Source organism: Limtongia smithiae (assembly GCF_038497785.1).
Source record: "Limtongia smithiae strain NRRL Y-17922 unplaced genomic scaffold V1518scaffold_19, whole genome shotgun sequence".
Classification (NCBI taxonomy): Eukaryota; Fungi; Ascomycota; class Lipomycetes; order Lipomycetales; family Lipomycetaceae; genus Limtongia; species Limtongia smithiae.
The window spans coordinates 90,908-102,712 of record NW_027117640.1 but is presented as its reverse complement, the minus strand read 5'-3'; the positions used below and the strand labels follow the sequence as shown (position 1 = coordinate 102,712).

Below are 11,805 nucleotides of genomic sequence, written 5' to 3'. Positions count from 1 at the left end.
GGATTTTTCCGCCGCCATTGTCTCTCTGTCACCTCCTGGTATCTTCCTGTCTACTTATTCCGGTCGACTAGGATATGAAAACGCCATTTGCGCTGGCTGGACGTGAAACTGATTAAATCGAAAGGTCTTGCTTAATAGGTGACGTCCTGACCATAGATACTGCGATAAGTAGGCAAGAGTCCTCTAGCCACTCATGAAGACGACTTATAATGCGGCGTCAATATGGTTATATTCATTTTGAAGCCCGAGCAGCCGGTGTTGCAAATCTCGCCAGATTTTGACTGCCAAGTTCCAAGAGCATCGCTGTTAATGAGGATGGAATGGGTAACTATACCAGGGAACGCACCGAGACTGGCGCCGTAATCACCACACCTGGATTGAGCTTGAAGTGCAATTACAGAGAACCAATGGATTTTTGACAAAGTTCCAAAGGGAAGTTTATTTTGCAGCCGGCGGGACGATAATATAAAGAAGTACTTGTCGCACTTGTTCCGACGTCTTGCTTGGTCGTAAACCCCCGGACACTTAAGAAATATCCCCGGCGCTATCACAGGCAGGGCTGCATTCTTGGAGAAGTAACAGGACATCAGCATAGATTTCTGCGACGTTCTCGATTAACTATCATGGCGCAGACTTCTGCTCTCCAGTGAGCGCCATAACTTCACTGTCTTCTTCTTGGAACCCACGACAGGTACTATCGACGAGAATTCCGACTATACCGCATCATCATCATTGGCCAGTAGTTTGCGCGGCCTGCACCGATTCAATATGAATTTTCTTTTGGGTAGGAATAAAGCTTGCATCAGTCGTTTATTGCCGCCGCTGATATCTTCGGAACGAGGTTGACCAGGAGGCAAACAGGGAGAATCAGTTGCACCAGAGTATTGAATATAATCAAAAAGTCAACCACTCACCAGACTCCCTGAGTAGGCACTTCAGACCCTATATATCAGCAAAAAACATCACGAAATTAGAAGATCAGACAATAAACGAGCTCGCCAGCGGGGATGGAAAGTAGTTTATTGAGGCAGGGAGTTGATTCGACTGAGGACGCGCAAGACGAGGGATTTGTAGAGCGCCTTAGCGACACCTCGCTGCATCATCGCACGCTGTACGGACTTATCTCTTGCTCAGTGTCCCTTGACCTATCATATTCTGCTGCGTCGTTTTTCTTTCGATTCGGTAACCAGACATCAATTGGTGGGAACTTTTCAAGCGAATTGCGTAAGATCCGAGTGATTGCTAATCATCATGCAACGATCATCTAGCCACATCAACAGAAACCATGAGTTTTCTCGACGACTTTAAGACCCGTAACTTCAGGTGTGTGGTGTCTCCGGTTACATGATTTCATTAGATTAATCTAACATTTGTGATTTGTCTAGCTTATACGGCCAATGGTGAGTATTCCGCGCAATGCCCAGCGTGAGTGGTCTCATTGTTGACAATTGGCTCGCAGGTCCGGCATATTGACGATCATCATCTGTCTTGCGGTTGGAATTGCGTCGATTTTCACATTTAGTGTGGGCATCATCATTTTTGCGGCCGTCTGCCTGTACGCTACGCACCATTGCGCTGTGAACTACGTCAAGGCAGCTTTGCTAACGCCCGCTCTAGGGCGACCGGCTTGACATTGATCTTCGTTGAGATCCCATTCCTGGGCCGCATCTGCCCAATTTCGGAGAACTTTACTAACTTCACGCGACGATTCAATAACAACGTTCCCCGTGCCGGTTTCTACTTTCTGTAAGTGCGCTTTTTCGCGACAGGGCCACGTCGATACTGACCGGTTTCTCACCAGCCTCGCACTGGTTCAATGGTTCTCACTTTTTGTCCGCGCATCGTCGCTGATCGTCGCAGCTGTTTTCCTCACGATCACCTCATTCTGCTACGCGCTTGCCGCGGTCAAGAAGCAGGAGTTCGCGACTTCCTCCGCGCTCGGTGGTGCCGGCTTCGCGCAACAGATCATATAAGCTATGCGTGTATGAAGTGGCGGTGGAAGAGTCAGCACGGTCCTGTGTTTGGCTTGCAACACAAAAGGCCGAGCGGGTGCACTAGTGGACTGTGGCGATCGTTCGTTGATGAGGCGTGGGTTTAGAGGGCGTGGGTTTCACGATTTCTGGACGGGAGTTCGTTGTAAGTTTGTGCTAGGACAAGCTCTTGTTCAAGTAGCAGCTATGCGAGACGGAGTGTATGTTGTTGGCCATTGTATTAGTTATAACCATGCTGTTCAGTTGATGGCGCATTTACGCGCGTTGAGTGTCACTGAAGGCACGTGTTCGTAATCAGGTGTCGACGAGTGCAGAACAAAGGAACACAAGCCCCGACTTTGGCTGCACGCGACGCTTCGTTGTTGATCCCGCCCATCCACGTTGTCCCCGTCGACCGCCTTGCGGCCTCTAATCCGTGCTTCTTTTTAATACCATTGTTGCCTTTGAGCGTTCTTCAAAAATGGCTGGTACGTTCTTCAGCGGCAGCGTGAAGAGCTTGGTTTTCTTTGTTGACGACTAACGTGCGATATACAGTGAATTTCCAGGCTCTTGCAGGTGCGATTTCTCTTATATGGTGTAGCGGGTGTTGGTGCGCCGATTGATTAGCTTGCTTTCATATCACCGCGCGTCGCGACGCGAGATCAATAGCGCTTGACTAGACAAACGACTTGGAACAAGAGAACTAACACTGCCATCCATAGAGGAGTTTACCAAGTTTTACTACGCGCAGTTCGACAGCGATCGGTCGCAGCTTGGCAATCTCTACGTTCGTCTTCACCATGTTCGACTTCACGCGTGTGTGGAAGACGACGGCTAACGATATGTAGCGGGAGCACTCGATGCTCACATTCGAGAACTCGCAATGCCAGGGCGCTAAGAACATCATAGAGAAGCTGACAGTATGTGTCGTGATGGTCAAGTTGGATCTGCGACAGGCTAACTTGGTTTCTGCAGAGCTTGCCCTTCGCGAAGGTCGCACACAGGGTTTCCACGCTCGACGCGCAGCCGTCGTCGCCCAGCCAGGGATCCGTGATCGTCATGGTCACCGGCGAGCTTCTTGTACGCTTTCACGATGAGTTTTGCCTGCTACATGGATGTGCAGCTGCATACAAGCTGGAGAATGTTAACCGTTCGCATAGGTCGACGAGGAGCAGAACCCTCAGCGATATTCGCAGGTGTTCCACCTGATGCCTGAGAGCGGCAGCTACTACGTATTCAACGACATTTTTCGACTAAACTACTCATAGGCGTACCGCGCGATGGTGTTATGCTTATGTGTGGTGTGTTGTAATGTTCGTGTATGCCCGTGCGACGAAGTTTGTAGGGGCGTGTTGTGCGGTTGCATGCACTGGAAGTTGTAGCTAGTAATACCGTTTTCCTTGAGTTTATCTTATACGCTTTGGCTCGTAGATCGGTGGTAGCCATCGGGGGGAGTGGATGGGGGGAGTGCTAGTTAACTGCGGCGGCGATTTATCCCAACTAGCGAAAGTTCACATCTAAACCTCCGCGGATTTCATGAAACAGCACGCATGAAGCGACAATGTCGACGTCCTCGTCCTCGCTGAACGATATTCTGCGTGTGCTCACCTTCAATTGCAAGCTGCCGCTGACGGGTGCACTGCCGATTGCAACCGCGCTTGTGAATAATGGACTCAAGACGTACATGCGACCGAGACGAGTCTTGCGTCAGTGGGTGTATCGGCTAACATCTGCGACAGGAAAGAGGCGATTGGGGGGAAGACTACGGAAGAAATAAAGGAGATTTGTCCTTCGCTTACGCCGCAACAACTTGGGAAACTGCATGCTGCGTGTGGAAAACCTGCAAAGACTACATCACCCCGCAAGAAGAGGTCGGCAGCAACGACTTCGGACGACACCGCAGATGCCCCGGATCCTGTTTCTACGACTACGTCGTCATCCAAGAAAGCACGCAAGAGCCACACCCGTTTCAAAGACAACAGCAGCATGCCGGTCGACGACGCCGCGCTTGAGCTTCCATGCACGCTCGACGAGGAGGAGATCATCAGCACACCCCCGATCACGCTGAATCGCGCGCCGGTGATGATTCTGTTCGCGTACGCCGTCATCAAGCATTTATACCCCGAATACGGCGCCGGTTCTCATCTATCCCTCGCATCCGCGACGGCCGCTGCGGCGTCCCGAAACAAAGCGCGGTCGATTGGAGTCACCGGCGTGGGCGAGAACAAGATCAACGATCACCCCGCCGGCTACCGTACACTGCAGACTCTGGGCACGGTGGAGGTCAGCGTGATACGCCGCGGCGACAGGGAAGAAGGCTATTGGGGTCTTGATGTGGACGCGATGGAGAGACAAGCTAACCGGGAGGCCGCCGGCGGTGCGCTTGCATCGCTGCAGACAAAGTGGATACACCCTGCGCAAGTGCACGATTACCTCGTCCGCGCGTTCGGCGAGAAGGGATTAGCGTCCGCGAACGGCGCGCTGGCAATCGTGATCACGTCGTGGCAACGCAAGTATCCTGGAACCTGGCAAGATCGTTCGTGGGGATGGTATGTCGGCACGCGTCCCGAGATTTCTGGTGGAAAGGAAGGATGGGGCCAGCGGGGTTCAATCGCGTGCAAGGATATACTGCGCTATCGAACACGCGGGGATAGCAGTGGTTAATTGACAAAGAGACGATCGCTGCATGAGCACACGTGTTTGCGTGTGACGATCGAGGACGTTGCGAGAACGGTGGGGCAAATATCGCCAAGGCGCAGGTCATAAATGAGATGTGACTAGTCTGATGTCTTGTGAAGGGCGCTGCTGCTCCGACATATGATAAATGGCGCGTCCGATGACGTTCTAGAAGGATTCAGGCGGGGTCTTGCGGTTTGCAAGCGGACACAACACCATTGATAGACGAGAATGTGTGTCAGTCTTTCAGGCTGGTCGGATCCTCGGCAACACGCTCGTCACGGGCCGTCGATAGGTATGTGATATCCAGCTCCCAGAGAACGCCGACGACGAGCGAGCCGAGAGGAGCGCCCGCATGAGACAGGCCGAATGTCACACTGAGGTTATAATCACGACACCTGACATGTCATATCAGCCGTCTAATTCTCACTGGCGGCTCGACTGTTCGTGCCTGTCGCCAGTTGCGGAGAATAACATGTGCCGACGACTACTAAGGCGGGCCCTTGCATGAAGGGCAGAACTACCTAAGCACACGGCGCCAGGAAAAGGCCGCGGCGGCGTGGCTCTGCGCTAGTCTTCAGATTCAGGGCCGAGCAAGCGAGTCCGGCGACGCGCCGGAGTCGCGTCCATAACGAGTCGAACCACAGTATCATACTCGGACCAAGAAGACGTTTGCTGAGGCATACTGTGGCGGCAGTCAGATGCCTCTGCGGGCGGTCTGTCTGATCCAGCACGTTAGAAGTCGAAGAGCAGAAGGCGTCGATCGCACCAATCTGGGCGGACTAGTGCCCGGCCCGAGCGCGATTATGCGACCGAGCCAATTAACCGTCGCAACGGCCGTCAGCCGAGGGCCTCGTGTAGTCGTACTCGGGTGTGACGCCAAGCCTCTTCCTGCCGGCTGGTCGCGTGCCCGGTCGACGGCGGCACGTTGATCTTGGATTCGCAGGCCGCAGAGCAGACACGCAGACGCGACATTGTGTATATGGTGAAACTTCCGCGCATTGGTGCCGTTCTGCAAGAGGAAGGCGACGGATATGTGGTGGCTACCGACGTTGGTGCGCCGTTGCGAGCGAGCGCCCTGGAAACGCTATGACCGGCAGCGTCTAAAGATTCTCGAAGCCCAGCGTCAGCGACCGCTCTGTCTGGTCGCTGCCAGACTCGCACTGAGTCATGCGAAACACGAAATGAAGGTGGGTGGCTGTGACGGCGACGGCGACAGCGACATGAGCGACAACCGCGGACTTGCATGGATGCTGACCTTGCCCGATCAAGAACCAGCATGTCTCGAACAGAGGCAAGACAAAGAGAAAGGAGTTGTGACGATGCTGGCACGTCGGCGCGGCATTGACATCATATGAGCTGTTCGCGGCTGCCCACCGTCGGGGCCCCCCGGGGCCGTCGGGGGTTCGGCTGCCAGTAGCCAGCGCGCGGAGACGGGAAATAAACGCAGGAGGCTGGCGTGAGTTCATGGGCGAAGGTGCGGGGTTTCAGTGGCGTGGAAGCAGAGTGTGCGCGCGGCCAGCACAGCCCAACGACAGAAAAAGCGAGCTCAGAAAAGCAATGAGGCGGCAAGCACGGCGCGGCGGGCGTTGGATGCCACTCCGCCCACAGAACAGAAGCAGTGCACCTTCGTTTAGAAGCAGATCATATGGCATTCGAGGACGACAGCCGCCGTCCGCTGCTTGCTGTGCGCGCGAGCGAAGCAGACTTGCTGAGGGCGCCCTGCAGCAGCGGGTGTGGGACGCGGACGAGGGCGGAATCGGCCAGGCACGACCTTTAAACCTTGCGCTGTAATGAAACCCTGTTGTCGACAACGCTGGGTAACGCGTGTCGACTCCGCTCACGAAATCACCGTCACCCGCCGCGCTCGCTCGCTTCCCCGCGCGTATTCCAGAGCCAGGCACACAGCAGCGGTGGGGTAGATTCTCTACACATCCAGACAGACCGATCTCATGGCGCTGATGTCAAGTCATGCAGCGGAGCAGGCGCGGACGGCGAGAGTTCCACGGCGGCGGCAGCGCGGTGCGAAGGACTCGCCGCTCACGACGATATAAATAGCAACACGGACGCCGCACGCTCACAACATGCACGCTATTCTCGTACGTTGCCGTCAGACGTCTCGAGGCCGACGTCGTTCTCCGACGCCAGTCAGGATGTTTGAGGACGGCGAAGTGGGAAAGCAGTGCCGAGCAGCCAGCGCTGGGATGCGATCAGGGCATGGAGAGTGGTGTGTTGCGCACACGGCCCGCCGTCTCGTCTCGTCTCGCATCAGCGCCACCGCGCCAATCTCGGCGCGGACGCGTCGGCCGTCGCGTTGAGTGTGCGCCGCACTTTGCCGGATTCGGCACACGCGTCACGCACGCGTCGAGGTCGAGCACTCGACCGAGCGACGCGCTGCTGACCAAGGCACGAGCTCCACGGTCGCAGTCCCATCGCAACCGCGGCCAGCACGACGCCCGCCGCGATAGGATGCGCTCATCATGCAGTGTCTGCGCCGACGCCGACGTCGTCGCGCGCGCGTAAAAAAATTTTTGACGGGGGTTTGCACTGGACGAACCGAGGGCCCGCCGTGAGTGAGAGACTGACACATGGCAGCGCGGGCGCTGATATGACGCGTCTTAAGTGATCTATCATTTCGATTTCGACGCGCGACGCGCACAACACCACAACACAACAACCACGCCGCGTCCGCTTCAGCCATCATACGCCGGATCGCAGGATGCCTCTGGCTCGTCGCTGAACGGGCGAGCAAAGTGTGCAGGCGTCCAGCACGCTTACGACGCACTGTGGCTAGTCGCAGGGCCGTCTATTTTTAAACCGCTATGCGGCCCAGTGCATTTCCCAAACAGGCCGTTCTCCGTGCATTGGTGCCAGCTAAAGTGCGCGTCGGCCCAGACAGGTTTGAGGAGGCAGCCCAACGGGCAGTGTTATAAGCACCACGCGGCGCCGTTCCGGGCCCGACGTCCCGAAGAAGAACGCCGCGCACTGGCACGGAACTGCAAATGGAAGACGCGTCAGAGAGTAGAAGACAAGAAGGAAGTGCTAGATTGTCGCGTCGATTATTCGCGCCATGGCGGCCGCGATCCCGTCGGCCGTCATGCCTCTCCTGCGTACACCGCTCGTCGCCTTCCGCGTCCACAGCTCCACGACCGCCCCGCGTGCCGGCCGCGCACTCTACACTGGCGCCTGAGCGCACCGCGCGCATGTGCTTCGATCGAGCTGATGGCGCAGACGACCGCGCGTCCGCCGGCGCTACAGACTCGCTCGCCCTGCTCCGCCGTTTGGGATTGCGCAGTCCAGGCAAGACATGCGGGAGACGAGGTCGGCGGTGGTAATTAAACATGCGAGCCGCGGGCGGCTGGCCCGCCTTGCCCTCTCGTGGCCTCACAAAAACGCCGGCCTGCGCGCATGGCTCGCAGCTAAAAACCGCTGGCTCGGACACCGCTGCTGGCGCTGTTGGCGACAGCGGCGGCGGTGTGTGCGAAAAAATGATATACACAATCAGTGCCGGTGTGCGCTCGAAGCGTCCGTCGGGCGAGGCGGCTGTACAGTTACCCACGCTGAGCGCTCTCCGCGCCCGGTTCTTCTTATGTGCTCGCTACCGTTACGGCCGCACTGGAAATTGCACAGCGCCTCCCTGAAACGCCCGCGACGAGCGAGGGCAACGAGTCAAGGATGCGCTGCGTGCGGACCACTCAGAGCACGATCGGTGCTCCGCTGCGGCCTCCCTGGCCAGAGGCCGCTCTCTGCCTCCAAGGTCCCTAACCGCGAAGATTCTGCTCTCCACCGCACGTGGCCAACCACCGCCAACTTTTGCCCGCGCAGCTGCTTGCGGCGGGCGTGCGCGTTTGGCGGCGAGCAGCCGCGCAGGCGCAGTGGCCGCCCGGCTGCTCTAGAGTGCTTGCTGAGCCGAGCGCGTTTCGCGGCGACGCTGCATGATGAGGCGTCGCTAGCTACCAATTTTTTTTTCGTTAACTAAACTCGAGAGCGCACTGCTGCGCCGCTCTCTGTTTAGTGATCCGTGATCCAGACAAAACCCACCGCCTGTTTTGGACGCACTCAATCGCACCACCTGCAGACTGCATGAGATAATATGTTCATATTTTCATGATGTATCATAGCAACTAAGATATCATAACCGTCCCCAACCACCGCCCTGCGCTCCGCGTACATGATAGTGTGCTCAATAAAAATGTAAAAAAATGCTACAATGCTGATGAGCGCGCCGCGAGCAAGATCCCAGAACCTGCTGGACCAGTTGCCCGGCGGCGCGACAATGCCCTGTACATGAGGATGCGATGCGAGATGCGCAAGCGAAAATGTAAAAATATAATGCTGCGTCGGTCGTTGTGATGCAGATTATCGTACTATCGTGGTATGCAGGTGTGTGGCCGGGGACCTGGATCGAATACGCGTCCGTCCCATAACAAAGCAAGCAAATTCCTTTTTCCGTCCGTCGTCGGCTGTCGTCCCATGACAAGCTGAAGAGAATATGTACAGTGGTACCAACGAGTGTGAGTGATACAGCAGTAAAAACGAGTGTGAGTGAGTAAAATCCGTGCCATGACCCCAGTAAGCAAACGAGTGACCCCAGTGTAGCAAAATCGAAAACGCAAAACAGTCCCAGTGTAGCAAATAAATCACGGCGAGATAAGGCCCTCAACGAACCCATTGCGGCCGCCCTTCTTCATGTGCGTCCGCCGGTGCGCCCGCAGGTTGTCGCTGCGCGAGAAGCGGCGGCGGCAGGACTCCACGTCGCACAGGAACGGCCTCTCGTCAGTGTGCGTGCGCATGTGCCGGCGCAGGTGCTCCAGCCGCTTGAAGCGCTTGAAGCAGGTTATGCACTTGTGAGGCTTGTCGAGAGACGACACGATCAGTGGGAGCGTGCGGTTAGGGGACTCCACGCGCAGGTTCTTGTCGGACGGCGAGCGCACGATGTCGCTCTTGACGTACACGTCCTCGTCCTCGACGTCTTCCTCGTCGGAGGCGTCGTCCTCGGTCGCCGGGCCAGGGGACGGCGCGGTGGATGCGGAAGAAAAGGACACCGCGGAGACGGTGGACAGGGTGCGTGAGATGGGCGGCGGCGTGGCCGGGGGGGAGGGCGTGGACGCGGCGGAGGCGACCTGCTGCAATGCGAACGAGGCCGCCGCGGTCGAGGGGTTGAACGGGGGCACTACCTGCGGCGAGAAGAACCGGGAAAAGCACGGCTCCGTGATTGGCGTGTACAGCGCGGAGACGGGGTTGAAGAACTCTGTCTTGATCGGCGTGAAGAACTCGCTCTTGATCGGCGTCTGCTGCAGCGAGGAGACCGAGGAAAACGAGTCCGGCGAGCCGGGGCACGACTCGACGTGGTAGTGGTGCTGGTGCGTAGTGCGCGGCGCGGAGGGAAGGTACAGCATGTCGGGCGTGATTGTCGCCGGCGGAAGTTCGTCGGCGGGCGTGCTCGGCCCGGAGGACGAGCAGTAGGACGACACCGAGGAGACTGACGGCGTGCGCCGGTAGAGCACCGGCACCGGGGAGGCCAGCAGCTGACGGAAGCCGAGCGATTGCGCGAGCTCGCGGGGGGCCGCCTGCATGGGCGTCTGCATCTGGGAGACGATGTACTCCGGCTCCTGGAACTGATCGTCGAAGTCGAGCATCTGGGGAGGTCAGCACCCGTGCGGGCGGAGAGGTGGGGCGGAGATCATGTAACGTACGTTGAATCAGCAAGTGTAAAGAAAGTGGCGGGTGGCAGGCGCAGACGGGGACTGGGGAATGAAGGAGGCGGCGCGGCGACGAAGGAAGGAGCGAAGGCAGGAACGCGGAGCACGAAAGGAATGAAGCAGGAAGGGGGACGCGAGGGGGCAGGCTGACGACGATGGAGCAAGGGGGACGCAGCGCGTTCCTTATATATAATGGACGCGTGCAGTGCAGAACAGGCCGAGCAGCCTGGCACTGGTGGTGAACCGCCGAGGGGGTCCGTGGCGCCCTTGTCTGTCCGGTCTGTTCTCTGGAGACGCCTGCTGCCTGGAATGTGAGCACAGGCGTATCACCCGCGAGAGCGTCGACGCGAGGGGGCATAAGCCATGTGTCCCGTGTCGCATCGTCTCGTCCCCGCCGCCGCAGCAGGTATCGTCCCTTCGTCACCTGCGCCGCTCCAGCTTCCCGGTATCACCTCGCGGGCCCCGCAGCCCTTTCTAGGGCTCGCACTGTCAGCACCGCACCGTCTGGAGCCGACGCCTAGGCTATGTACCAAACTTCACGCCGCGCTTCGTGCAGTCTGCACTTTGCACCGTAGAGGCTTAGGCGCGGGCGCACTGCGCAAATGCTCGATGTGATCAGCACGTCAGGCGCCGGCGTGATGGCGCCGCGTTTATTAACTAACCACAACCACTCCCCAAGTCTAGCCTGAAGCCTGACGAGACGCGCCATACGCTAATACGCAGCATGAAGTGAGGTGCAGGCTGCTAGATGTCCGCCCGCGGACATGAGTTGACATACGGCTCTGTGTGCTGCTGCTGTACTGCGCACAGCACAGAAAACTTCCTGCCTGATTTCGTGCTGAACGCCGTCGCGGCGCGTGCACTGTTTGTAACCAACCAATTGGCCCAGTGAAGCAACTGTGCGTCCGTCCGTCCATGATCCACCGTCAATCGCAGCGGGCCGTGTGAGTGGACGGCCGTGGTGACGCCTATCACGACCCTCCTCCGCGCACATGCTTCGTTCTACAGAGGCGGGGTGCGGGGTGGCTCTCCTCGTCACATACAGCGGGTGCCGGTGGCCAAATGAAATCTACAGCACCACCGCAGTACTCATATCGCCGGCTGGTGGACTGACGGGCGACAGACGGACGGCAGACGGACGGCAGACGGTCAATTGTGCGGTGGTGGCTCTTGCGAATTAGTGACAAGCCCCAACTGCTGTGCGCTCGACCTCCGCTGGCGTCGGTGTAGACGTGGTGATGGTGACATGCTGCAGCGAAGTGCCCGTCCGCGTCCCTGCCCGTCCCAACAATCGAGTTGCCGACCGGTTAATAGCCCGTACGCAGCAGGCTCCGCGGTCGTACGACCCTTGTCAGTATTCCTCTCACTACTAGTTCTGGCTGTAATTGATATTGTCCATGATATATCATATATATTTCCCGCCGTCGACGCGCCACGCGCACGCACACGAACTGGCC

General features: G+C 57.7%; 5 protein-coding genes across 5 annotated transcripts; 4 read left to right on the top strand and 1 right to left on the bottom strand.

Annotated features, from left to right (window-relative positions):
• Nucleotides 1-1,099: 1,099 nt before the first annotated feature.
• Nucleotides 1,100-2,303, top strand: V1518DRAFT_423772 (uncharacterized protein). The gene is made up of 5 exons (XM_066905772.1): nt 1,100-1,323; nt 1,386-1,400; nt 1,460-1,555; nt 1,618-1,746; nt 1,802-2,303. The coding sequence occupies exons 1-5, from the start codon at nt 1,286-1,288 to the stop codon at nt 1,971-1,973; spliced, it is 450 nt and encodes a 149-aa protein (XP_066756941.1). The 5' UTR covers nt 1,100-1,285; the 3' UTR covers nt 1,974-2,303.
• An 8-nt stretch (nt 2,304-2,311) lies between these two features.
• V1518DRAFT_144497 (uncharacterized protein) lies at nt 2,312-3,416 on the top strand. The gene is made up of 6 exons (XM_066900762.1): nt 2,312-2,458; nt 2,526-2,546; nt 2,693-2,757; nt 2,819-2,890; nt 2,946-3,050; nt 3,131-3,416. Exons 1-6 carry the CDS (start codon nt 2,452-2,454, stop codon nt 3,236-3,238), a joined length of 378 nt encoding a protein of 125 aa, XP_066756940.1. The 5' UTR covers nt 2,312-2,451; the 3' UTR covers nt 3,239-3,416.
• Nucleotide 3,417: 1 nt separating this feature from the next.
• V1518DRAFT_144170 (uncharacterized protein) lies at nt 3,418-5,120 on the top strand. The gene is made up of 3 exons (XM_066900761.1): nt 3,418-3,650; nt 3,710-4,941; nt 5,062-5,120. The coding sequence occupies exons 1-2, from the start codon at nt 3,532-3,534 to the stop codon at nt 4,632-4,634; spliced, it is 1,044 nt and encodes a 347-aa protein (XP_066756939.1). The 5' UTR covers nt 3,418-3,531; the 3' UTR covers nt 4,635-4,941; nt 5,062-5,120.
• A 2,532-nt stretch (nt 5,121-7,652) lies between these two features.
• V1518DRAFT_144142 (uncharacterized protein) lies at nt 7,653-8,956 on the top strand. The gene has a single exon (XM_066900760.1). It carries the CDS (start codon nt 7,954-7,956, stop codon nt 8,623-8,625), a length of 672 nt encoding a protein of 223 aa, XP_066756938.1. The 5' UTR covers nt 7,653-7,953; the 3' UTR covers nt 8,626-8,956.
• Nucleotides 8,957-9,286: 330 nt separating this feature from the next.
• Nucleotides 9,287-10,222, bottom strand: V1518DRAFT_378612 (uncharacterized protein; the record flags this gene model as incomplete). Its single annotated transcript, XM_066901614.1, has 2 exons — nt 9,287-9,559; nt 9,692-10,222. 2 exons carry the CDS (start codon nt 10,220-10,222, stop codon nt 9,287-9,289), a joined length of 804 nt encoding a protein of 267 aa, XP_066756937.1.
• Between the last annotated feature and the right edge of the window lie 1,583 nt (nt 10,223-11,805).

Excerpts from the sequence above, each read along its gene's own strand:
- V1518DRAFT_144170 (XM_066900761.1), top strand. The coding sequence starts at position 3,532 with ATGTCGACGTCCTCGTCCTCGCTGAACGATATTCTGCGTGTGCTCACC. Across the intron at positions 3,651-3,709 it reads GTGAATAATGGACTCAAGAC|GAAAGAGGCGATTGGGGGGA; the intron begins GTACATGCGACC and ends CATCTGCGACAG.
- V1518DRAFT_144497 (XM_066900762.1), top strand. Across the intron at positions 2,547-2,692 it reads GAATTTCCAGGCTCTTGCAG|AGGAGTTTACCAAGTTTTAC; the intron begins GTGCGATTTCTC and ends TGCCATCCATAG. Across the intron at positions 2,758-2,818 it reads CGCAGCTTGGCAATCTCTAC|CGGGAGCACTCGATGCTCAC; the intron begins GTTCGTCTTCAC and ends AACGATATGTAG.
- V1518DRAFT_144142 (XM_066900760.1), top strand. The coding sequence starts at position 7,954 with ATGCGGGAGACGAGGTCGGCGGTGGTAATTAAACATGCGAGCCGCGGG.
- V1518DRAFT_423772 (XM_066905772.1), top strand. The coding sequence starts at position 1,286 with ATGAGTTTTCTCGACGACTTTAAGACCCGTAACTTCAG. Across the intron at positions 1,556-1,617 it reads ATTTTTGCGGCCGTCTGCCT|GGCGACCGGCTTGACATTGA; the intron begins GTACGCTACGCA and ends CGCCCGCTCTAG. Across the intron at positions 1,747-1,801 it reads CGTGCCGGTTTCTACTTTCT|CCTCGCACTGGTTCAATGGT; the intron begins GTAAGTGCGCTT and ends GTTTCTCACCAG.